Consider the following 26,757-nt stretch of genomic DNA (forward strand, 5'->3'; position numbering starts at 1 on the left):
ATAAAATGTATTTAGCCTGGATCAGGCATGAAAAAAAAATTCCTGAAATAACCTCTTTCACCAATTAAGTTCTTCCACACAGGAAAATTATGATGGTGTGGTACAGTATTTCTGCCTTTCAGGTGCAAATCCCTGGAAGCTGACTCTGGCCAGGCTCAATGATGATTTTGTGATTTAATTCCTATTATGTCATGCATTTTCTACCTTTGAGATTTTTCACAGCTGTATGATTCCAACCTGGGACAAAAGATCACTGTAAATACAAGTGTTCAAAAAATGCTGTAAAAGGTACACTATTTTTTTTAATCAGTTAGAAGTGGGGAAAAATATCAGCCATAAAAAGCCACTTGAAAATGAGAATTAGCCTAATGAAGAGCAGGACCAAATTTCTGCAGTGATACAATTCATCTTTTAACTGATATCTAGGGGACTCTGTGAACTTCCTGCCAGTGCCACTAGGTAGAGCTGGGATTTTGGGCCTAGAATATTACTTATTAAGTTTATTATTTTTCAAACATATAGTACCTATTGCCTGAGAAAATAGTGTCAGGGTCAGGAAAGCTTTTTTACAGCATTAGCTGAGCCTGCTGAAGGGACAACGGCAGCTGTGGGAAGGTGCTACAGAGTGACATGAGGAACCCTTTAGCTCCTGAACTTGCAGCAACAGCCACAGCCCTGCTTTGATGAGCAGAACACTCCGTGAAGGCTCCTGGCTCATCCATGGCACTGACCCCGAACAAGGTTTTATGGAAGACCCCCAGGCAGGTTCACATGTGTGCCTTGGGGCTGCAGGCAGCCCAGTCACCATTCGGTGGGAAGGGGCTGCCCGGGGGGTGCTGGAGTCCAGGTCCTTGGACGTGGCTGTTCGGTCAGAGGTTGGACGCAAGGATCTGTGGGGTCCTTTCCCACCTCATTAACTAGAATTCATTTCCACCCTTCTCTGGGCAAGTGAATACGAGATCCGACGCCCGTATTAATGGCCGTTCCTGACCACAAGTCACGAAGGGCAGGGGACTGGTCCCCCAGTCCTGGCCGGGCGGGAGCTGGAAGGCGGCCCCAGGCCCGGAGCGGAGCCCCGCATCGAGGCCCGGGAGCAGCGGGCAAGCTGCGGGGCCGCCGTGTGTGGCACACCCGCCTCAGAGCCGCGCTCGGCCCGCCCCAGGCGGCTCCGCCCGCCCCGGCCCGGCCCGGCCGAGCCCCCGCCGCGCCTCCGGGCGGAGCGCCCCGGGCCCGCCTCCGCCGGGCCGGCCCCACCTGCGCGGCCTGCGGCAAACCCCACCCCCAGGCCGGCCCATGGCGCGGGGCTGCGTGGCCGAGCCGCTTCCTGCCCGCGCCACTGTGAGCCGCGGCACCGGCGGCCGCAGCTCGGCCGCGCCATGCGCGACTACGACGCGGCCACTGCCTTCCTGGGCGAATGGGGCCGTTTCCAGCGCCTCGTCTTCTTTCTGCTCAGCGCCAGCATCATTCCCAATGGCTTCAACGGCCTCTCCATCGTGTTCCTGGCCGGCACGCCCGAGCACCGGTGCGTCGTGCCCCGCGGGGCCAACCTGAGCGACGAGTGGCGTAACGCCAGCATCCCGCTGGAGCGGCGGGGCGGGCAGGAGGTGCCGAGCCGCTGCCGCCGCTACCGCCTGGCCGCGCTCGCCAACTTCTCGGCGCTGGGGCTGCGACCCGGCTCCGACGTGGAGCTGGAGACGCTGGAGCAGGAGCCTTGCCTGGACGGCTGGGAGTACAGCCGCGATGTCTATCACTCCACCATCGTCACCGAGGTGCGCGGCCACGGGAGCGGGAGGGGAATCCCGGGCAGCCCCGGGGTGCCGCGGAGAGCCGCGGGGTTATCGCAGTGCCCGTGCAGCTCCGCCGCGTCCTGGCCTCTCTGCCGGCACGTTGATCTGCCGCAGAACCCGCCATGCCGAGTTTATTTTGAGGTCTTCTGTTCACTTTCATTTGCATAAGAACGAGGAAGGAAACTTTTATGGTGAGGGTGGTGATACAGTGGAACAGGTTGTCCAGGGAAGTTGTGGATGCCCAATGTTCGTAGGCTAGCTTGGATAAGGCCTTGAGCAACCTGGTCTAGTGAGAGGTGTGCCTGTCCATGGCAGGGACTAGATGATCTTTATGAGGTCCATTCCAATCCCGTAACATTGTTTGTTTCTATAATGAGCTTCCATGTGCTGTCTGTTTCCTTAGCCAGCGAAACTGATCACGCTGTGCAAATGCTTCTTGGTTCATCAGGTATCTGTGCAGGGGGCTGGAGCAGGATCAGCACTGGGTTCAGCTTGCTTGGTGTGGCAGAGATGTCTCTTGGGACATCAACAGTGTTTGTTTTCTTTCTTTAAAAAAAAAAAAAAGGTGGTAGAACTCAGAGAATCACAGGGGAGGGAAGGGGCCTGTGTTGGAAGGGGCCTTAAGGAATATCCGGTTCCAATCCCCTGGCGTGGGCAGGAGCACCTTCCACTAGACCAGGTAGTTCCAAGCCTTGTTCAACCTTGCCTTGAGCGCTTGTAGGGATGGGGCATTCCTGGCTCCTCTGGGCAGCCTGTGCCAGTGTGTCACCACTGTCACCACTGGTTGGAGTCATCCTGAGTTGTGCAAGATGCCTGGGCTGGGGAGGCCTGGTTTGATGCTTTATTCAAAGGACCCTGAACTTTGCTGTGCGCCCACAGTGCCTGTGCTTTGTCCCTGTGCTCACATGCTGGGACAGGTCATGTTTGTGTCTGTGCAGGTGTATACTGCTTGAGTCAAGTCTGGGGTGTGGGCAGCCTACCAAAGGTGAAGCTGTGCTGAGTATCACTCAGCTTTCAGAAGAAAGCTGTCCAGACACAGGGGCAGGTTGATTTAAGAAGCAAGAAAATGGATTTTGAGAAGTACTTTTGAGGAATACTTGAATTTCAATACAAGTATAGGTCTTTTTCAGAAGGCTTGCTAAGTTTGTACAGTCCCATTGCCTGGACATGAGTTTTATGGAGGTGGAGCTCCATAAAAAATACGCCATGATTTCTTGTTTTGCAAGCTGGGTTGTGATCAGTGTTTGGGTAATGATGGGTGTGAGTACTAAATGACCATAAGCTGCTCTGGTCACGGAGGACTAAGGTGACTTGGGGAACATGAGAGAGGAGCCATGGCAGCACAAGGGAGGATTAGAAATGGGAACACAGGAGTTGTAGGAAACTCAGTCAAGGGTTTAAATGATTCTGATAAGTGCAAGGCATTGCCTCATCTGTTCCTAAGGAATTGCTGTCTTACTGGAGAGGAAAGCTGCTCGGAATGTCTCAGCTCCAGTGCTTGCTGAAATGCATTGTTGTGAAAGGCTGAGTACTCTCAGGGCAGTGTAAGGCAGTTGGCATCTTCGAGGGCAGGCCTTTCACACGGGGGCACATGGTGTTGTTCTGAGTGCTGTGCTATGATGATTATCCTGGCTTACATGTGCTGCTTTGTCTTTAGAGCTTCACTCAGCTTTGGCTTGATGTTAATTAAAATGCCTTCAGCTATTGGAGTATTGTCCAGGAGTTTTACAGTCTATAAGAAAAGGGAGCTGCTCACATAGAGCTGAGACTCCCCAGCCCTGGCTCCTCCTCTGTGTGACTTGGCAGATGTCCTGAGTCCGTGGGAGGCAATGTTTGTCTGCCCAGGCATCATGCACTGAGGCAGTATTTTTTTTCTCATCTAATATTAATGCTTCTGAGGGAGTTTTGCAAGAGCTGTGGCCTTTCACACACTTACAGGTTTTCAGTGTTTAACTTGTTTAATTTCTTGGCTTGGTGGTACTGCTTTCATGATTAACTAATCTTGTGTTTAGTTGCATATCTCTAACTTGCTGAATAATCATGAGGACCTTTGTCCCACATTTCCATAGCTGACACTGGGAGGGGGAAGGGGGATTTTTTTTTTTTAAGAAAGGTTTTTGCTGAATCTGTCATGACTTTAGAGAAACCTTGTTTATGGTTCTGCTTTTCAGGGGAGACATAAAACATTCAGTTCTCTCCCACTTGAAGAGAGACTTTCTTTTTTCACAAACTAACAACAGAAGGTTGTTATTAGCCAGTCTGCAGTATTTAACCAGCTCTGGTGTAACAAAATCCCTTTCTGTCTTTTACTTTTTGAAATGCTGTAGCTCAGGGCATAAGAAGGGCTTTATTTTGGCTCAAGAAACCAACTGTGTCATTCTAATTCTTCCATAAGTCCTGTAAAAAATGAATGTAGGAGTAGTAAAACTCATACATGGTAGTAAAAGGACTAAACCAGGAGTAATTTAGAGAAAATATTAACTTCTGCCAGTCATGGTTGTTATGGGGCTATGCCAGGAGTAGAATTGAGCAGTGGAGTTAAGGGCATAAGTGCACTAGAAATATGATATAATGAGGTGTTAGATGATACATCAGTCAGAACATTTTAGTTCACACAGGAGTAATTCTTTAACAGTGAACATAAACAGATGCTGAATTTGGGATACACTTATTCATCCTCAGCTTCTAAAAAGGTGTTGTATTGTTCATCAGTTTGAAATCAGTGCAGGTCGTGTATGCCGGATTTGCATGCTTTATGTCTGTTTTGCTATTGGCAAATTTTAGGGCCTGTTGGCTTTTGCAGGGGAAGGATGCACATGGTGGGACTTGCCAGGTGTCTGGAGGCTGGTTAGGTGCAGGGCTGGTGCTCCTTCCTGTGTGGGTGTTCAGAGAAAGTTCTGGGCAGAGATGAGGGCCCAGAGGTTTCCATTCTCTACACCCTAGGGGTCCAAGTGCCCTGCTGTGCTGTCAGACCACAGTCCCTGGAGATGAGTGGGTTATGCCAGGGCTTCAGGAAGCAAGGGTAGACTGCAGCAGTCACATGTGCGGGACACAAATGGGCTCTGGGGCACAGCTGGTCATCCAGAGGTTTCAGTGTTTACCCTGCTGGAAGGCAAAGGGATGTATTGTTTCACTTTGCCAAAATAAAAACACAGGCTTATGCTAGACATTGTAATTTATACAGTCATAGAATCATAGAATGGCTTGGGTTGGGAGGGTCCTTAAAGATCATCTACTTCCAACCCTGCTGGCATGGGCAGGGACACCTTCCTCTAGAGCAGGCTGTTGCAGCAGTGGAGCCAGCAGCTGAATTGCAAATCAACCCTGTGTCATCCAGGTTCAGCTCTCACCCAACTCTTCATTAATGTTAGTCACCTCCATTATTTATCATCTTTTAAAACAGGTGCTTCTTTTTTATTGTTGTAGGTTAATGTTTGCTTAGCACTATGGCTGAAGTTCATGCTCATAACTTTGCAGCCCTGAGAGCTGAAAAAGCTTTTTGCAGCTTTGAAAAGGCTTAGTATTACTGGTTTTGTCAGAAGAAGGAAAAGAAAGTCTGGTTTTCATTTAATAAGTAAATACAAATGTCTGACCGATAAACAAAGGTGTTTGTAAAATGCTGGGTTTTCAAGGTGTGATTTAAAAAGTACATCATGCAGTAGTGTTTGAAATTGTACAAAGTACAGCTGTTTCTGAGATCACAACATAAAGTAAGATTAATATTGTTAAAGAATAATAGGCCTGCAGTTGATATTGTTAAATAAAAACAGTGCTCTTTTAGAGGCACTGTGGACCGTTGTGACAGGGTAAAATTCCCTTTATGTTGCCTTTATTTTTAAATTCAAAGTCACCTCAGGTGATGGCAGGGCCCTGTTTCATTTTTCTTCAGCCATCTCAATAATGTGATGTATGGGGAACAGTTCCATTTCTGCACTGGAATTGTAAAATATTTGGCAATTTCCTTCCTGTTCTATGCATGCTTTATTGCTGCAAAAATATAAAACAACTAGAGGAGGGAAAATTAAGCAGAATGTGTATTTTGTAGACACAGACTTCTGTTTGCTTTAGATAATAAGTTTCAATGTAACATCCAGACCTTTTAAGTATTTGTAATATACAAATGTGTTTTTAGAGGAAAGGGTGTTTAATAACACTCACAGCTTTCAAGTAAGCAGAGAATACTTGTATGGATATAAACAAAATCAGTTTCAGCATCAAAGGTTGTTAGTACTAGGTTGTGTGACTGAGGTTTTTTTGAAGAACCTGCCTCTACTTGCTGAGAGAAGCAAGTGGAAGGAGGGAATACAGGGTACTGTGTTAGCTTCAAAAAGTCTTGATAACATGTTGTTTTTTTTAAAAAGAAAATATTAATACATGGAACTAGCCACTTAATTTTTCAATTATGCATGTTATTCTGAGCAAGACAGGAAAAGAGTTTTAAAAAATAAAGGGATGGGAAGACACAGTATCTTGTAGCTGTAAAAATTGTTTTGTCTATAAGGCTTTTCCTTATTGGAGCGGAGTATAACCAGGTGAGGCTCCTGAAGGTTTGTATTTGTCACAGTCCAGCTTTGTTTAGGGTTCTTGTAGTGGCGCTAGGGAAGGGTCTTGAGTTTGTGAGAGGGAGGAGATCTGATGGAGTAGTTTATAGAGTTTTTATTCTTCTCAGTTCTGTCACTGGGCATGCCTTTCTAGCAAGGGACTTGGGGACATGGTTCCAGGCAGCTGGCATGTAAGAGATCAAGCAGAACTTGAAAAGTGCTGTCCTAGAGAGGTGTGTGAGTGATGACTAAGTGCCTGGGACTCTTTGATACCTCGGCCTCAAACCTGGGCTTGAAAAGCACAGGAACTGCTTCAGTCCCTCTCCTTTTTGCTCCCCCTGCCTTCTGACCCAAGCTGTCCACATTCCTGGCCATCTCCATAGCCTGTCCTCTTTTCCCCATCCCCTGTTCCCAGCTGTTCTCACCAGCACTGGCATCAGCCAAGGATCTGCTTACAGAGGTGCACGAGCACAGCTTGGCTCCAGCACACAAGTGAGCATTTGTGCTGGCTGTGAGGCTGCTCGCAGACGTCACCCCATCCTGATGAATTGCCTGGGAAGTAGAAAAATCACAAAATATCTGTAAGATGAGTAAGAAGACAAGTTTAAACTGCAGCAGAGGATGTCCTAAAGTTATAACAAAATAGATCAAGAATGCTCTGTTCTGTTGGGTACGAGTCTTGAGCAGCTCGACACTTCACAATCAGCAGCTGCTCTTAGAAAACAGAGTGGAAATGTTTTTCTCTTGTTTGAAGCCCATATACCTTGCCAAGGTTAACCTTATCTTGTTTACTGGGGCAAAGGCTGTTACGGCTAGCTGAAAAGAACTAGATACTAGATACTAAGAAGTGAAAATAGCACATGATTTTAGAGCACTAGGTCAGGGTATGCTGTGTCCAAACAGCACTACCAGCAGGAGGGGTTGATTAGTAACTACTCCTGATACACTTGCTCTTTGCCATGGTCATCTAGCAGTGTTGCCCTGGTGACTTCCTCTTGGACAATGTGCAGTTGAGGGAAGGGTATGGTTGCAAAATGATTCTGGAAGGATGATGCCATCATCACTGACTAGCAGTATAATAGACCTTGTAGGTCTATTATAGGTGTGTCATCAATGAGTTGAAGACTTCGTCATGTATTTACTGGGGCAAAGGGTAACAGACCTTAAAATCCCTTTGTTCTAATTATTGTACTTCTGTGGAGTCTGTAAATTACTAGTGTTGGACAACCAAGGTAGTTCTATTTGGAAATTTCATGTTGAAGCTCACTTTGATGAGCCTGGTTCAAGTGGTCTTCAGCACGACAGCTCCTCGCTGTGCTTTAACAGAGAGAACAGAAAAACAAGCTGGTAATCATTGTCACATTTGAATGCCCAGTATGTTTCCACCTGCCAGTGCAAGAAGGTTTTGGCAGAGCTGTGCTAAACATTTTAGTACTGTGAACTTTTCCAAGAAATGTCTCCACCTCAGTGATCTGAAGGAAATGTTTGTTATAGGACACGAACATGCCAGTGTCTGGAAATCCAAGTGTTGTTCAAGCCTTGTGCCAAAGTGCAGGGTGTAGGACAGATGAAAGTAGATGGTGGACTCACAGGCACAGGGTGATCAGCTGGAAAGTAATGATCTAATTAGTAATGACAGACTAATCACCGAGACAGATTTTAGTTCTGTTATTGAGGATACCTGACTGCAGTAGTTGATGCAAAGATAACTTCTTGTGAGAAGGCAAGTCTTTATAACAGCAGGATTTGTATTTGTGGTGTTTGTTTCTCTGGTAGGTATTATCATATAAAGGCATATGATAACCACTGAAACCTTTGGCCTGTATAAATTATAAATTTGATAACAGTCATTTGCTGGTATTTCCCAGTTGCCAGGTATATTTTACTGAAGCTTCCTAGCTGGCTTAGCCTCTGTGGTCATGACAGACTCAAGCTTTCTTTAATCTATAATGAAGTATAGCTTTTGTTGAATAATAGAGATTTCACTATAAATGTTAATTATAGTTCATAATCTGAATGATGTGGATAACTATAGTAAGTCCAATTCCTTTCCATGAGTGGGATACATTCATTAACACACTGGAAAGCCACAGTTCTGGAAAGAACTTCTGTAGTGATGCCTAATGGATGGTGGTGGTGGGATGTACTGGAGCACTGCCTGGAGTGCTGGTGCCTGAGCTCCAGGTGCTATGAGGCTGGAAAGGCCTGGGGAGGAAATGTTGAGGGTTATGAAATCTGATAGAAGGAGAGAATTTTCAGACATAAAACCACAAACAGATTTATCAATGGAGTGGTTATGAAATGACCTGAATACAGTTACAAATTGGAAAAAGGTGCATATTGACCTTAAAAATAATGATTATGATGACTGTCTTATAAATATAAGGTAATGTAAGGGCTGGCAGCTAAAGTTAGACAGCTGATGAGAGTGTAGCCTATGTGAATGACCATAATTCATCTCTGGAACAGTTCCCAGTTCTAATTCAAAACTGGGTTCTATTCCATGAAATAAGTGATGGCTCAGTTGCATTTTGACACACGTATCTGGCAGTGGAAGGCCTTGCTGGTGTTGTTCATTCTTTGCATAGTTTTAAGTGATCCTCCAGCCTTAAACCATGGACTAGGATGTGGTTCTGGTGTGACTGTTAACAGGCTGAGGGCTGTGAGATTCCTGGAGTCAGAGGCTTGGTGCTGAGGAGATGGGGCTGGCAGGCAGTGAACCAGGAGCATTCCCACGTGTGGGAGCTGGAGCACACAGCAACTGCTGTGTGTTTATCATGAGCAGATCAAAGCATGGAAGGGTGTTCCCTTCAATGAATTGAAAAAAATATACTCAATTATTTGTAACTGGGGGACAAGGAGGATTAATTATTCAGGTCCAGGTGAATATTTTCATTTTGGCCTTTTTAATACAGATTAAAATCTAAAATTTTCCATTGCTAAAACATCAGAAGAGGCCTTGAGGGAGCTGTTTGAATAACTACGCTCAGGAGGGTTTGGTCTCACATCTGTTGCCTCCCAGTTCCTCTCCTGCAGGGCTGCAGCACCTGCCCTCTGGCAGCAGGTACTGGGAGAGGTCTGGGAAACTGGTTTTATATCCTCCAGTCAGAACATAGCTGTGAAGGAGGGGATGAGGGATCCCTGCAGGGTTTTGTCCTTTCTTCTAATATTTACATATTTTTTTTCCCCCAGAAAACCAAAATAGAACTAAGAGTCTTTTAATAATAGTTGTTTATGTAGATGGAAAAATAACACAAGTGCTGTTTCAAAAACATGTGACTGAACTGGGTAGGATCTTGAAAAATATTGAAGACTTTATTTTAAAAATATTTTCTTTTATTCCTGATTTTTGTTCTAATCTTGGAAATCTTTTTTTGTTGGGTGTATATTTCAATTTGTATTTCAAAGATTCTAATTGAGGTTATTTAGATTCCCAGTGAGGAGTGAACAGTCTCCTGTCTCTCAAAACCATATTAAAATGTAATAAAAAGGCTTTTTCTTTCTATATTGTTTTTTCTATAGTTCAATTTTTCTTAAATTAGGAATGTGAATTTCTAATGGGAAAGATTACTATATGTAGGGAAATCAAGTTTAGAAACTATTTACAAGGTCATGCAGTGACAAGCCAAGGGGGAATGGTTTCATACTGACGGAGGGTGGGGTTATATTGGATATTAGGAGGAAACTCTTCCTGTGAGGCTGGTGAGGCCCTGGCACAGGTTGCCCCGAGCAGCTGTGGCTGCCCCATCCCTGGAAGTGTTCAAGGCCAGGCTGGATGGGGCTTGGAGCAACCTGGGAGAGTGGAAGGTGCCCCTGGCCATGGCAGGGGATTGGAATGAGATGGTCCTTAAGGCCCCTTACAGCCCAAACTATTCTGTAATTCTGTTCTCATTCCTTCTAAGCCCAGCTCAGCAGAGTTTAGGAGGGAGGGGAAATCCTGTTTATTAAAAGACTTTCCAATTCTCTCTCCCTGCAGTGGAATCTCGTATGTGACAACGACTGGAAGGGACCCCTGTGCACTTCCCTGTTCTTTGTGGGTGTCCTGCTGGGATCTTTCATCTCAGGACAGCTCTCAGACAAGTAAAGTATATACACCAGAACTGCTGTCTCTTTGATGCTCATTTGTAGGCATTTCTTGTATATCAGCTTTCCTACTAGTGTCTTCCTGCAACTACTAGCATGTCTGTTCTGTGACTGTCTAACCTGAGTGTACACAGAGTGAGTAGAGAAATGAGCTGAGCTAGAACAGAATGTTATAAAGATTGTTAGTAGGTGTTATCTGCATCTTTGTGTAGATGCTTGTTCTTGCAACAAAGTCACTCTACAGCAAACTGTTTTCTTCTGCCAGAAAACAGGTGTTGGAGATGAGTTTTGTCTGGAAAAATCTGATCAATGACATTCTCTTCTATTTTTTTTGAACTATGTTCAGAGGGATCCCTGACACTTGTTTTCATTTTTTTTTCTTTTTTAGTTTAAATTGGGATTTTTCTTTTTAGAAATTATAGCTGCTTTTTCTCATCATCAAAAACAGCATTTAAGTCCAATGATCTGTATTTGTGGAAGCATAAATGCTGTTCAGCTGTACTCCAGAAAATCAAGACTTTCTTGTTTATCAGTACAAACATTTAAAAAAAAGGAAGACACCATTAATTTCTGTCATGCCAACAGTTGTTTGTATTTTGTAAAGCTCATTTTTTCTGATTCTCTCCCTGGGATTTGCTGGGCATTGTGTGCTGTCTTTCTGATTCCCTGAGAACAATATGTGGTTCTCTAATTTGCTGGTACTTGCAAAGTTTCTGTTTCACTGAAACATAATCTCCATGCCACAAATCTGGCATCATTTAGGGCCTTTTCATAGTTGCCTATCAGGCTGGACCAATCTCAAGCTTAGAAAGAATGATCTTTAAAAATTAAGCAGCCTTCCTGTACTTCTCTCCAAAGCTATATGCTATTTTTTTGTCAAAAAAAATCCCTGGGCAGGCCAGTGTTTGCTCTCTCTGTGAGCCTGCCTTCTGCCTGGTTCCTCCCTTCACAATCCTGCTCCTTCCCCCTGCACAGCCTGCTGGCAGCAGGCTGCTGGCCTCCACACCCCCAATCAGTGCACCCTTGTTTGAGATCCAGCAGTGTCCCTTTGTCACCTCCTCAGCCTTCTCTGTTAGGAAGTCATCACTAATGAGCTCCAGAAGCCTCCTGGGTTGTGTCCTTCTAGCGTGTCCTGGAGTGTTCACAGCCCTCGTGGTGGCCCATGCCTTTGGACACGAGGAGGTTTCCTGTGGTGCTCTGCAGCAGGTCCTGTTTGCTTTTTTCTGAGCAGGTAGCTGCAGCAGATACCCAGCACCCATGTTGTCCTCCCTGCAAAACCCATGATCTCAGCTGGCTTGTCACTCATCCCCAGGCCCAGATCCATGGCCTCCCACGTGAGGAGTGATTCCCCTCTTCCCTGAGTCTCTCACCACGTTTTCTTGGTGCTGCTGCTTCAGGAGGTTCAGGTGCTTCCTTCCAAAGAGCTCCTTGTCTGCTATAAGGATCCTGAGTGTCTCCCGTGGTCACTACCCCGCAGGTGAAGCAGGATTCTGGTGCCAGAATCCATGAGCTTCCTATCTTCACACTCCTGGCAGTGTCCTGCAGCTCCTTCCCCTGGTAGCACGGATCCTCACCAGGTGCAGGTGAGCAGCCCATCCATGCAGCCCATCCAGTTACTCGTAGCCACTGAGGGACACCAAGCTCAGCGTCAGGAGCTCCTTCTCTCCATGAGGAAAATGCTCCAGCAAAGCTGCCTGCAGTGTTTTGCACTGCAGTGAGCCTGAGATGTGAAGGCTGACAAAATATTTGGGGGTTTCAAGTAACAGTCAGTTCTTTGTGTGTTGTCCACAACACCAGCTGTAGACCTGCAGGTCAACACGGACTTTGGAGCTGTGAAACCTGCAGTCAGCACACCCTGTCCCAGCAGTGTGGGGCTGCCTCGGCCAGGACAGCAGCAACCACTCTTTCTTACAGCAGCTTGACAGGTTGAGTTTAGTTTAATTTCTTTTCTACTTGGTTTTTGGGGTTTTGTTAGTACTTCATCAGGAGGTCTTCTAGAATCCCTTAATTTTGTTCATATTTAAACCAAAGGGAATGAAGATTGTGGCACAGGATCACTGACTGCCAATAGCATCTTCCAAATCTGAGTTTTACCTCTCTTCCATAAGCCTTTCTTCTTTTTCTTTTTTTAACCTGTTGATCTGTCAGGGACCAGGAGCTCCTTGGAGGAGGAGCAGCATTGGATACTCTTGCACTTTAAGTAACTTGTTCCTGATGATTTGTTTCCAATCAGTAAGAAAGGAATAGTGCTCCAGCACATACTTGAAGATGATTTAACTAGCAGCCATTGGAATATTAATTTCTCTTGGCCAGTGATGTTTTTAATGTGTTTAGAATAGTTGTGTCTGTGTTGCATTTCTTGAACCTCTGCTTTTTGCAGAAGTTTTGTATCTCCTTAAGCATGCATATAAGTAATTTTATTTTTCTGTTTCTGTAGTTTGCATTCATGATGTTGTTTAATCATATTTTTTTCCCTTCTCTTTCTTTTTTTAATCTGTCCGTGGAAGGTTTGGCAGGAAGAATGTGCTGTTTGCAACTCTGGCAATGCAGACTGGCTTCAGTTTCATACAGGTCTTCTCTACCAGCTGGGAGATGTTTTCAGTGTTGTTTGTGCTGGTTGGCATGGGACAGATATCTAACTACGTGGCAGCATTTGTTCTTGGTATGAAAGTCCTGCTGGTCACTGCATGTGTCCTTTCATCTTGTGCTTCTCCTGCTCCTTTTCAGTACTGACTTAATTTGTTTTGCCAAGCAACACTGTTAAGAGTGTGGCCTCACCGTGCATGAATAACTTCTCCTTGGAAGCTTCCAGCTGATAGAGGTGCAATTTGAATTATTTCTATGGTTTATGGTCCTAAAAGAGGCAAAACCCCAGAAACTGTTTGAAATAAAGTCCGTCTTCTAGTGGGAGAGATAATACATGTGAGATATGATTTCTTGGGAATTGGAACTAGATGATCTTTAAGGTCCCTTCCAATCCAAACCATTCCATGATTCTATGATTTTTCTGGAATTTCTGATGTCTTTTGGGGTCTAAATACCTGTTTAATTTAAAAACTGCAAAAGAACCAGGATAGGTAGAGTAATTTTTATAAAGTCTTCTTTAAACAGCCTATAGTAAAAATTTAAATGTCATTATGACTTTTGCTTTGTATACTTTCAAGCTAAGACCCTATTTAATTATGGGGATGTGAATGACCTCATGAATCTGATTTTTTTTTTAAAAATTAATTTACGGTGACCTCACTGTCCAAAGTACCAAATAGTGGCAAGAAATTATTTCTGAGCCAAGGAAGGCCAGTTTAGGGGTGAAAGCCTCACTGCACATAGCCTGATGCAGCTGCTGGCATCTTCTTTGATTTCCATGGAAACAAGAAATATTGTATTTTTTTTTTCTCTGTCTCTTGATTTGCAGATCCCAAAACATTTCAGAGGAGGGCACTGACCCCTGTTTATGCATTTAATTCCCCTGGCAGTAGCGTGGTCTTTGTGACCAACATAAATTCCATATGTCTACCCCAAAAGACAGTGAGGATTTTGGCTTTTAGATAGTCTAAATAGTCTTTTAGATAGTCTAAATAGTCTTTTAGAAGGTGATACAGGTTGGGAACTTAGTTGAGGCACCTTTGAATTACTCTTTAAAGAAGCTGGTCACTCTTCATAAGCTGGAGAGGATTCTGGACATCAAGCTACATTTATCTGTTGAGAATGTCAGGTGATTTCAGCTCCTCAGGTAAAATGTGAGATTCTGAAAAGATAAAATTACAGAAATATGAGCTACATATTGAGCTACAGAAATGCTATGTGGCCCAGTTGTCATTCTTTTACACATATAATTACCTCCATTGGTGCGGATCACAGCATGAAGCAGCTCTGTGGTGCCTCTCCAACTAGACAGCAGAGTGCTGCATCCTGCAACTCTGCAGTGCAGTGCATTTCAAAGCCAATTGCTAGGGGTATTTTTATTAAGTGACTTGGTTGCTACTAAGTGAAAAATCTAATAATCCCTCTGCTGTTTTGAACAGGCACAGAAATCCTTGGCAAGTCAGTCCGAGTGCTGTTCTGCACGCTGGGTGTGTGCATCTTTTATGCCTTTGGTTACATGTTGCTGCCTCTGTTTGCTTTCTTCCTCCGAGACTGGCGGATGCTGCTGCTGGCGCTCACCCTGCCCGGCCTGCTCTGCATCCCACTCTGGTGGTGAGTACAACTCACTCACAAGACTTTAGTCTTTACAAGGTCCTGTCTGCAGATTTTTAAGATGATGAAGCTAATGAAATTCAGGAATGGGTATGTGAAGAATGGATGTTATGTTCTTTACTCTCTCAGTTGTTTAGCTGTCGGTCTGTGGCATTGTATGTGATCTGACTGATGCCTGAAAAACTTGCTCTTCAAGTTCTATAGGCTTCTGTAAAATTAAGTCTTGCACATGCAAAGCAAAAAAAGGTCAATAAAACTCATACTTCTGCACCAACTGAAATCCACAGGCTTTGAAGTATAGGTGTGAACTAAAGGCAGAAGGAAAAATCAGATGTTCTGAGCATTGGTAGGGTGACAGAGATACGACAAACTACAAAACGGTACTTGCACAGCTGTGGCACTTCCGCGTTTTCTTCTGTATTTAAAATGCTACTTTTGAGTGGCATGTAAAGCTGAAATAGTCCACGTGGTGGTGGTGTTGCTTCACCTAAAGTAGCAGCTGTGTTTGTGCTTCCATCTCAGTTCTTGTGCAATCGAATGACTGGGGAATTCTGCTCTCTGATTTGCCTTTCTGTCACAGAATTTACAGTTACTGATTTTATATGTGTTAGCAACAGCGTGCTGCTTGTGTGTTCACATTTCTGAATTTCTTAAATTAATCCCATGCTTGGATTGCTCTTTTTTCTGAGTCACTGCTAATCCCTTCACCACTTCTGAAATCCATAAGGACATATTAGTCTGGTCTTGTTCCTTACACTAGTCTGCTCTTGTAAATCTGATTTCTGTTGTCACTGCACTAATTCCTGCAAGATGTGGCATGTTTAGAGATCTTCCTGCCTGGAACAATGCGTTTGTCCCTTCAGAAGCTCTTTCTATGGAAATGAAGGCTTGTTATTCTGAATCTTCTCTGCAGGATCATTCCAGAGTCTCCACGGTGGTTGATCTCCATGGGGAGGTTTCAGGAGGCAGAAGACATCATCCGAAAAGCTGCAAAAACGAATGGCATTACAGCCCCAGATGTAATATTTGACCCTAGTGAGGTAAGACTTGTTTAGCAGTCCAGTTGTTTGCTGGACTGTAAATTGCTGAAATTAACTGTAAAGCAGTTAATTCCATACAGATGAATGGAGGTATGCCTGCGCTGCATTCTGTGCTTCCCAAGTGGGTGAAATATTATTGTTTTCTGCTGAAATGCACAATACCTTTTCCCTTCATTGCAAAGCCTTTGTGGTCCTATTGCCACAGGAGTGCCAGCATGCAAACATCTAATGCAAACATCTTTTTCATCCAGTTTACAGCTGCCCTTTTTCCTTTTCAACTGTTTTTCAGGGGAGGATTTGAGGTGCCTATTGCTTAGTGATCTAAATATTTGCACCAAACAGATTATGTGTTAATTCAGTCTGTAATATAACTCTGTATGACACAGGGCTAATCCTGGTCAGTGACATTGGAAATATTGTTATTCTAGTTCAATTTCTAATCCACGTTAGGGAAAGCAAAATTTGAGCCCCTTTCAGGTGAAGTAGTGACAGGTATCTTTCCCATCTCTTTCTTCCTACATGCTCCTGTTTTCTCTGGAAATCTTCCCTCTCTCTGAGCTGAAGGTGTAGAAAGTGCCTTTAAGGTGTAGAAGCAGTTCCACAGACATTCAAACACTATCTCAGAAAGTCAAGACAGACAAACTGTTTGTATATTACAGAATGGGCGCCTGACAGAATCTGTCTGGCCAGTCACAGGCAGACAATTGACAGTCCTTTAAGTGAAAAGACATATAATGTATATAATGAGTATAATACACTCATTTGCTTTACAATGCATTTGATCTGCGTTAAGGAGAATGGGAAGCCATTAAGCTGTTTGCTGCTGAGACTGAAACAGCTTCCCTTGTGTTGAAGTCAGCTGAGGTGCAGACAAAGCTGTTTGTGCAGACTTATTAGGAGATAGTAGGGCAAACATCCTGGTCTTACTGGAACAGAGTAAGAATGCCAAGAAAACACTCTCCTTCTGATATCTTTTCCTCTGGATCTTTGTTAGAATACATCTTTTCCTTTTTCTTCTTTCTCATGCTGTGGCCATGAAAACTCATCTATTGCCAGCACTGCAGCAGGAGAATAGAAAATAAGTTCTGGCTCCAACATCTGCCTAAGATCACTGTTCCTGGAATCTTCTCTCTTGTTCTTAGAAAGAAGCACTGAGGTATTTGCTGTCTCTGAATGGGCTTGGATAGTGAAGGAGAAGAAGGCAGGGGCAAGAATAGGGATTTTATTCCAGGAAATGCTGGACAAGGAGAAATGCTGATGTTGCAGCAGGGTGGGCTGGAGAATGTAGTGTGCATTTACAGACATTAGCACATCAGCATTCAAAACATACCAGCTTTCTGATCATCAAAGGAAAATGAGCTTGATGGGCATGCAGAACTGCTGTCCATCTCTTTCCTTTCTAAGGTAAAAGTAAGATTGTGGCCAAAAGATCTGTGCAAAACTCCTCTGCATCAGTGGTGTGTTTATGCCGCTCTTGTGTCTGCTATCTGAAGAGCTGGAAAGCAGAAGGCTTACAGCTTCTTGAGAGTTTAGGAAGCATGTTTATGCTGCAGAGAGGTTCTCAGAAATCTGGCTGGCCCTTTGCCTTCCTCGTTTGGAATGTGTGTTTGGGATGCAGGAGCCACCCGAGCTTATGGCTGGAGAGTCCCTCAAGCCTGTTCAGCTTGAGGAGACTCAAGAAGCAACTGCAGAATTTTGACTCCAGAGATTTCAAGCCTAGTTGAGGTCCAGCAGGTGACCAAGCTGTGGAGTACAAATAGGGGCCTGGTTGGTTAAGAAGGGATAGAAATGTTTGGATGATAAGTTTAATTTCAAACCATCATTTTGTTTTCCCTGTCCTTCTCTCATAGCTTCTTGTTTGAGCCTGTCCTGGTAAAGATTATGTTGTCTGCTTATCCAGCTCTTAAAAGGCAAGGACCCTTTTACTCATTAACTGACTAATTGACTGAATATTTCTCTTCCTGGTTTTGTTTTATGGTTTGCTTGTTGTTTCTTCTTTTTTTTTTTTTCCTTGTTTCTTGGCAACAAGTAGTGGCATGTGGAAAGATCATGTGATTTATGAGAAAGGGCTATGGGCTGTGAGGTGACTACAGTTTTTGGCTTCATGCAGAGTGAAAGCTATCAAAGGTAAAGGACTGTTTAGCTTTTGTAGAAAATGGGATTGAGGAAAGCAAATACACAGAAATTTGGTGTGTACTAGACTGCTATTTCTTTATCCAGATCTTCAGAACCAACTGTCACTTGGAAAGAGTTTTCATGTTCCTGCAGAGGTTAGAGAAACTCCAAGTTGCTATATCAGAGCTGATAGTTTTAATCAATGGAATTTGTCCTCTTAAATCATCTTTTCTATATTTTGAAAAATCGTTCCCTTGGTCCCCCCTCTTTAGGAGTCTAAACAAAGTCCGAATAAAAAAAAATTATTTATTTTTTTACAATCTTACCAAGCACAGAACTTGTTCTCATACTTTGTGGGTGAATACTCTTGCACTGTTTACATGGAAGTGATTTTATGTTGAGAGGCTGGAAAGTTTAATGGGGAAAGGATTGTTGTCTTTTTGTTTACATTCTTAGAAGATAATCTCAAAAACAGACTAGATAATGATGGGCACTCTTCAGCTCATTAGCCAATTTGTCTCAGTTTAAATACATTACTCTTAGGTCCAGCTGGAGTAGTCATTGGCTAACTGCCCTGCTGCAGTTTATTGCAGCAATTCTTGTTAATTGTTGCTGTGTCTGCAATGGACAGTTTATCTCTTTGTTTTTCTGATATTTGAAGACTATTCTGTGTCTTTCAAGATGTCCTTGGTCTTCTGGACCTTAGGCTAAAGAAACCCTGTACTTTTTTTCAAATGTCTCACTTCCTTGTTACTCTGGTCTAGTCTGAGTGCAGTTGATTCTCCAGGTGCAGTGCTCAAAACTGGATGTAAGAACCCTTCCAGTAGTGACATATAAATCGTGAATTAATGCTATTGCTTTATAATTCAAGTAACAAAAAGCAGTTGTTTTGTGAAGTCTCAGAGAAAGAAAAATATTATTATAGAATCACAGAATGTGCTGAGCTGGAAGGGACCCACACAGGTCATTGAGTCCAACTCCTGGCCCTGCACAAGACACCCCAAGAGTCACAGCAAGTGCCTGAGAGCATTGTCGAAGTGCTTCCTGGGTTCTGTCAGGCTTGGTGCTGTGACCAGTCCCTGGGGAGCCTGTTCCAGTGCCCAGCCATCCTCTTTCTGATAAACATTCCCTGACTCAGCTTCATGCAGTTTTCTTGAGTCCTGTCACTGGTCACAAGAGTTAAGAGTTTCAGTCTAAATTTTCAGTGACTTTAAATTAGAGAGGAGCTTCTGCTTTCACAAGTTTGGCTCTTACATGTGTTTTGTTACAAACCTCTTTCAGTAGATCAAAAGAATGAGGTATAAATTAGTGGTAGGACTTAGTTTCATAATCATTATTTTTGCAGGAAGTTAAAGTTCCCATGTTTTGTTGTTTGCTCTTTTACAGCTACAAGATGTGAATTCCCAGAAGCAACAGACATACACCATTTTGGATCTAGTGAGAACTCGAAATATCCTAACTATCACAATTATGTCAGTGCTTATTTGGTAAGCAAGTGTGATTCAGGAGTATGTCACTTTAAATACTAAGGGATTCTGAAGAGATACAGATAAAACCAGCTCAAAAATCAATGACTAGCTGGCTGAAACAACAAAATTCTGGTTACATAGGTTCTTCATTTTGGTGACAGTGTAGAAACACATCTGGGTTGGTGTTCCTTTCTGAAACAGGCTCATCCTGAACTGAGCAAGAATCCAAAGAGCTCGCAGTGGAAGTGTGGGAATGCTGCCTGATCCTGGGCCTTAGGGAATGCTCTTCTGACTGTAACAAAGTCTTTTTAGAGGAATGAGTCACACCCTACCCCCAGTCAGAGAACTTCTGCCCAGAGAGCTGAACGTGATGCCTGAATAAGGGGAGAATCTTTCCATTTCTTTTGTATTGGCTCTTAAAGGGATAATGCTGCCTTTTAAGTTCTCATCTGAAATTTCCCTATATTTTCCTGATATCTGCTTTGTCTACTTGTCATCTTTAGCTTGGTTTTCACCAGCTGAAGCCATGCTTTATGCTCAATTTGATTAAATGGTGGTTATTTTCCTTACCAGAAATCTCAGTAAAGCTGTAAACAGAGAGGGTAACTGAAAACCTGCCAGAGGCTGTACAAGTGAGTTTAATTAGTGCATGTACCTAATGACCAAACCAAGAAGGTCCCTTAAGTGCTTGGGAGCCAACTAAGTTTATATGCTGTCTTTTTGAACAATGTTCCTGTTCCTTAGTGAGGCATAGCTTCAGAGTTCAGTCCACTGACCTGCCAGCACATACAAGATGATGTGGCATCTTAGGTCAAAGGATGAACTGGCTTATATTTAAGCCAGATTCTCTGGCCCATCACCAAGCACAAGGCCAGGCCATAAACACACTGAGAAGGGAACTTGTGCAAAAAAAAAAAAAAAAAAAACAGCTCAAAAAGAAGAGTAACGTCGGTTCATTGCAGAAATGTCAGTAAGGTGCCTATATAAAGTCTTACTGCTCAAGTCCAGCCACTGACTCTCATGTTTGATTGGAGGTGAGACTGCCCTACTCCTCATCTGCTTGATGTGGGGCAGTAGCTCCTGGGCACAGCCAGTTTTGGCTGTGTGGTTGTAGAAATCAAAGGCAAAACCTGTTTGAACAGCATTTCTGGTAGGTTGAAGCAACTGGGAGACGCACTGACATGATAGTATGTAATCCATTCTAATGGATTCAGCAACCCTTACTGAAGGGCTTTTTACCACATCAAAAATCAAGTTTTATGATAGGCAGGAAGAGTCAAAGAGGTACAGTTGACTTGCACACTCTTACCTCCTCTTGCAGAAAAGTATTTGTTTAAGTTCGGCAATTTTTTCAATATTCTAATTTGTATGTCAGTGACCTAATCTCCTTTAATTTAATTTCCCAATATATAAAGATACAATATCTTGTGCTTCCTCACAGCACATAGTTTTCCAGCCCATGGTATACTGATGGTATATTTTGTATCATGAATTATAAGTTCTCACAAAAAAGGGCTATAAAAGAGGATAGTTGCAGACAGCAATATATCAGCTTTACGCAGTGCTGAGTGTTTTGTTAATTTTGACTAAGTAACAGGCCATTGAACTATTCCCTTTGCAGGGTCTGCACCAGGGATAAAGAAGTTTGGCTTCTTGGCACCCTAGGATGTGTAAATACCACTGAAGTTTTTCTACAAAATATATAACTATGTTAAGGTTTGCCAATGTAATGAGCTAAGGCAATCTGCTACCAAAAGGGAGTTCCAGCATTACAGTTTGTATATAAAAATAATTCCAAGGAGCACAGGGTGTGAAAAACACTGCAGAACTACTTCTGAGAAGAATGGCTTAGGGCAGGGTACCACAGCAGTAGGGGGTAACTCTCAGTTGTGTCACTTCATGCCTTCCCAGGTACACTAAGCAGCTTTATTTTAAGCAACTGGACCATGAAGGCTCTTCCAATATTTGGTGAGGAGGAGGAAGAGCTAATCTTTTGTCAGTGGTGCACTTGGTGCTGTGCAGTGGTTTTGCTGCAGGTTCTGTTACAAGGTAGATGCTGGTGGAGAAGATGAAGTGCCAAGTGTTCTGTGCCTCATGTTTGCACCTGGACATGTCATGATCCACTGCCCATTATTTCCTTATTTACCACATTATACTTGTTGGTAAAGCTTAACCTTTTTTACCCAGCATCTCCCAAGACAGGACAGAATTTGCCTCCAAGGCCAGTTGTATATTTCTCTGGATTACATGGAAGCCAGCTTTCTTCTGGCACAAAATTAAGATGGCAGTGATCCAGCCACCAATCTCTGTCCTCTTGCACTGACCAGCCCAGGCAGCCAGCCATGCCAATGTGATTTGGATGCTGCCCAGCCAGCTTGGAGCATGGCAGAGAAAATCACGGGCTGCTTGGGCCTGCCAGGATGCCATGCTCCTCCTCTCTGACTTTATACAGAAAGCATGGAGCATAATGACCCAGAAACAATGCTCTCCACCTAGAGTTCCCTGGTATGGAAAGCTGCTGTAGGCCTCAGCAGCAGTAAAATTCAGTAGCTCAGACTTTCAGGTTAAGGTTATAAACCATACTGATGACAACTACTGCATTACTTCAGTGTGAATGATTGCTTTCTTCCCAGGGTAATATATTTTCTTCTTTGAATTCAAGAGCAGTCTGAAAGATCAAAAGCATCTGTATGGTTTAATTGTTGACTTGCTGTTTCTGAAGTGAGCACTTCAGCTGCTTCAGAAGTGAACAAGTCTGCCAGATGCTTAATTTACCCTACACAGCCATTTCTGTGCTTGATGGAAATGTGGAAGAGGTTCATGGCAACCTGAGGAAGAAGAGAGATTTGTTTGACCCTGCTGTTGTTTCTTTCAGGATGATAATCTCAGTTGGCTATTTTGGACTTTCTCTTGACACACCTAACTTGCACGGAGACGTATATGTGAACTGCTTCCTCTCAGCAGTGATTGAAGTACCAGCCTACATCATCTCCTGGCTGCTGCTGCGCAATCTGCCCCGACGGTACTCAATGGCTGCTGCGTTATTCTTGGGAGGCTGTGTTCTTCTCTTCATTCAGCTGGTGCCTTCACGTATGGAATCATTAGTTGATCTCACATATCTATGATAGGTGAGGTGCAGTACCTTGCACGGGGCAGATGTGGAGGAAAAGTGTCCTGAGGGGACTAAATACAGACACCCGTGTCCTATCTTTGCCCCTCTTCCTTGGCTCTCAGTGCTGCTGCACAAGTGACTGCCACAACAGGACATTCAGATTCAGTTTGAAAGGTGGGTCATTGGCTTTGGGATCTGTTGGGATTAGAATTGTAGTCCAGTTTTGCCTCTAAACTACATCTCTGGCAGGGTGTCCTGGTAAGGTTCAGGTGTAAAACTAGGACTAGACCAACCAGAATTTGGTAAGTGGAAGTTACCGAGGGGCTGCAGAACTCACTTCCTAAACAGCTGTGGTTGACTTTAGAGTTTGTTTAAAGAGTTACTTTCAATGGAGTCATTGTGGAAGTATTTTTGATAAGCAGAGATGTTTGTACTGAATTAGTGTTGATAGTTAAAATAATGTGTATCTACTGGGAAGGAGGGCCAAGCAACATTTACTGGATCTCAAACCATACGCATCTTTAGTCCAGTTAGATTAATAGGGCTATGGAGTCATTACTGATAACAATATTGAATATAAGGGGAGGTGGTGTTGCCTAGGACTCAGTTAAAAATCAAAGATGTACAAAAGAGAATGTGCAAGAACTGCCTTGCTTATTTTATACAGGTAATATGTGTGCTTGTGTGCTGCATTCTCAGGTTTGGTGTTTTTTCCCCTATTCTTTGAGTCAATTGGACACTGATATGATCTGGTTTGATTTTCAAATCTTAACTGTCCCAGTTAAAGTCAACCCAACTTCCTATAATTAAATTATTATAGCTAAGAGTGTTAATGAAACAAAGAATGTAGCTAAGAATGTTAATGAAAAACCAAGTTTTTAGGAAACCTAAAATAAAATAATTTTTTTCAAATGTTTTACTTTGTTCACTTTATTAAAAAGGGATATATGGCATTTTTTTGCAATAGCAGAGGTCTGGCCCCTGAAACCTGAGAGGATCTCAGCAGTTCTGACTCTGTTCTCCTTATTTTTCACTTGGCAGGAAGCCCTGTTCTCAGGAGAAAATGGAAATGTTGACATCTAGTAATTTAAAAAAGAAAGCATTTTAAAAGAACATTGCTTATTTTGTGGATATTTACAGGGAAAAAAGACAGCAGATATTGGAGTTATTTAGGCAGGAGTTACACAAGCACAAAGGAGTTAAGGGATACAGTGAATTGCAGGAGCCTAAGTCCTGACTGTGTTTGGGTTTCAGATCTCAGTGCGCTGTCTATTCTGCTGGTGATGTCGGGCAAGTTCGGAATCACCTCTGCCTTCTCAATAGTTTATGTTTACACGGCGGAGCTCTACCCAACAGTAGTAAGAAACATGGGAGTTGGAGCAAGTTCCATGGCCTCCAGACTGGGCAGCATCCTCTCACCTTACTTTGTTTACCTTGGTGAGTTACCTGGGCTGCTGGAGAGATGCTCTGGAGACTCAGTTCTCTTGGCTCAATAAGGACACTTCTCACAGCTATTTATCTCACTCCCTTGAGTTCCTACAACCACAGTTACAACAAAATACATTTTGAACGTCAGGCTGTGATGGGGGTTGGTTGGTTTGGTTTTTACTGAAAGCACAAATCTTAAACAGGTAAAGCTCTGAACCTTGGTACAAACATTACCACAGAACCACAGAATGGTTTGGGTTGGAAGGAACCTTAAATATCATCTCGTTCCACCTCCCTGCCATGGGCAGGGACACTTCCACCAGACCAGGCTGCCCCATGCCCTGTCCAACCTGGTCTTGAGCACATTGGGAATGGGGCATCCACAGCATCTCTGGGCAATTATCAGAAACTTAGAGCTGATGAAGCTTTTTTTTTCTTCTTTTGTTTCTTTTTTTTTTTGTGTGTGTGTTTCTCATAGGTGCCTATGATCGATTCTTGCCTTACATCCTGATGGGGAGCCTGACTGTGCTGTCAGGAATTCTCACACTGTTCCTGCCTGAAAGCTATGGCATGCCTCTTCCTGACACCATTGATCAAATGCTGAGGGTCAAAGGGTAAGTGCCACCTGATTTAACATCCTCTGCTCTGAGGAATGGTCTTGCCTTGGTAGGGTCAGAGGGAGAGGCTGGTTTTGGCAGCAAAGGTAGTACTCTGTTGAAAATACAAAAGCTTAACTGAAATCTTAGTCCCTCTTCCCAAGTGTAAATGTTCATGCGTACATCTCTCAGCTCCAAATTTATCATTTGACTCTGATGACTTTATAAAAGTACATCTAAGGAGTGCATTTTAAAAGTGTGTTGCTTTATCAAGGTATAGGGACATGTTGTAGGTCCTGAAAGTGTTGTAGGTCCTGAAAGTCTCCTAAGTGCTGGGGAACAGCTGAACTCTTCCAGTTTAGTTCAGCTGATCTAAAAGGCACTGAGAGCATTTGGGCTTTTGCCATGGCTCTGACTGAAGATGACACATGAGCATAGATGTGATGTAAGAAAGGGACCCTTTCAACTTGAAGGGAACAGGATATTAAAATTAGGAAGCTGTGATGTCAGACAGGACTCAGATTTTTTTTTTCCCCTTAAGTTCTTTGTTTTTAAAGTTATTTTATTTTTTTCTTTCTTCAACCCCCAGGTTAGAATACAGGCCTCCATCTAGTACCACAAGGGATTCCAAGGAGGAAGAAGAAAATCCAGAGATTTTTAAAAGCACAGCTTTTTGATGGAACTCCTATGTATTTCCTGGTGGACTGAAAGTTAAATGGACTTTTCTTCTAAAGTTTATCCTAGAAAGGGCTAGTGACAACACTTTGTTTTCTGTAATTTGAAACTTATTTATTAATTTAAACACCATGTTCCCTACATTCTCTTTTTATATGAACATAAATACTTTGTAGCCTTCAATGAGATTTTTTCAGCCACAGTTGAGTTCATGCAGTAGTAGCATGGAGCAGAATCTGATCAATCTTTTGTAACTTTACACATGTAGTTCAGCTGAAAGATACTTGAAAATGAGTTCAAGGGCTGGCAGTGTGCCTGGATTCTTCAGTGAACCACCTCCAGAGCTAATGCTTACATCAAGAGGTAAAAATTGCCTGGAAAAGTTGCTCACTGCTTTTGGTTCCTTGACTTCTGTTTGTGGACAGGAAACTTATTTATTATAGTGAAGGTTTATGACAACGTGCCTCTCTGTGATCTTACTCAAATGACTTTGCATATGCTGAATTTGTTACCAAATTCAGAAAGATGCAAAGAAAGATTTTGAGAATTAATTCTGACCTGTTATGTTTTAACTCAGCATAGACTGAAAGGATTGTCTTGCACAAAGTATTTAGCACTGAAATTTTGTTCACAAAATTCACTTGATTCCAATGCTGGATTTCATCTGTACCTTCTTGGTGAAGTTGTTTACATCTGACCTTGGATATGGCCTTTTTTCAGGCTGGATTTATTCTAAATAATGCAAATGGTTTCACCTGTGTGTAGAGGGAGTGGTGTTAGTTTGGCATTCTCCCTTTTCAATGTGCGGTGAAAGTTTTATATATAAATTGTTTTAATGTTTTCTGTGCAATTTGGATGATGGAAACTATTCTCCTGTCTTTGTTCTGTGTTTTCCCCACTCATGTACACATGCACACAATTAATATATTTAGCTGTAAATTTTTATGTTAATCATGCCACTGCAGTGACCTCATGGTGGAATGTACTGAGAACAAAACTCAGAATATATCTCTGACCCCTGACTCTCCATCTTCAAGTGTCAATTATATGATTGCTGTGAGGTCTGTTCATTCTAAGTTTCACTTAACTTATGTAATCAGTGAATTGCTTTCAAATTGTTTAAAAAAACCCAACAAACCCACAAATCTTGTTGTCAGTCTGCCAAGAAACTGTTCCTTGTGTTACAGAAGTTTGGCATTACCTATGTTTCTTTAAATACACAATAATATATATGTACACAGAGTCTCATTTGTACTATGCTGGTTACAGTGTGACAAATGTGTGTGGTAAAAGGTTTCTCTCTCATGGCACTTGTGTTTTGTTCTGTCTTGTTAAATTAAGACAATAATAATAAACAGTCTAAACCTTTGTAGCCTAAACTCTAAGGGTCCTTACTCTACTGCAGCAGCTGGTTGGGGAAGTTCTGCATTTTCCTATGGTGTTTAAATATACAGGTGGTATTGGCTGATTCCAGTCTTTCATTAATCAATATCCCAAATTCTGACCTTGGTAACAGACTCCAGCAATGGCACTGATGTGTACCTTGGACTGCTTGTCACAGGAAGAAAGTAGAAAATGCTATATAGACTATAGTGGTTTGGTTAAATTCTTCGTAACAGTGTCTTGAGCTCTAGGGTTTGCTTTACTATTAGTGCATTTTCTCACCTTTTATTTAGGATTTTCATTTATGAATGCAGCAGGGAGCTGACCAATG

General features: G+C 43.0%; 1 protein-coding gene across 1 annotated transcript; it reads left to right on the plus strand.

Moving 5' to 3' along the window:
* Nucleotides 1-1,288: 1,288 nt before the first annotated feature.
* Nucleotides 1,289-26,422, plus strand: LOC132334108 (organic cation/carnitine transporter 2-like). The gene is made up of 10 exons (XM_059859859.1): nt 1,289-1,769; nt 10,305-10,408; nt 12,919-13,073; nt 14,437-14,608; nt 15,522-15,648; nt 19,150-19,250; nt 22,108-22,322; nt 23,599-23,781; nt 24,251-24,386; nt 24,958-26,422. Exons 1-10 carry the CDS (start codon nt 1,377-1,379, stop codon nt 25,043-25,045), a joined length of 1,674 nt encoding a protein of 557 aa, XP_059715842.1. The 5' UTR covers nt 1,289-1,376; the 3' UTR covers nt 25,046-26,422.
* Nucleotides 26,423-26,757: the final 335 nt, after the last annotated feature.

Source organism: Haemorhous mexicanus, chromosome 15 (genome assembly GCF_027477595.1).
Source record: "Haemorhous mexicanus isolate bHaeMex1 chromosome 15, bHaeMex1.pri, whole genome shotgun sequence".
Taxonomy (NCBI): Eukaryota; Metazoa; Chordata; class Aves; order Passeriformes; family Fringillidae; genus Haemorhous; species Haemorhous mexicanus.

Excerpts from the sequence above, each read along its gene's own strand:
- LOC132334108 (XM_059859859.1), top strand. The coding sequence starts at position 1,377 with ATGCGCGACTACGACGCGGCCACTGCCTTCCTGGGCGAATGGGGCCGT. Across the intron at positions 1,770-10,304 it reads ACTCCACCATCGTCACCGAG|TGGAATCTCGTATGTGACAA; the intron begins GTGCGCGGCCAC and ends CTCTCCCTGCAG. Across the intron at positions 10,409-12,918 it reads TCAGGACAGCTCTCAGACAA|GTTTGGCAGGAAGAATGTGC; the intron begins GTAAAGTATATA and ends TGTCCGTGGAAG.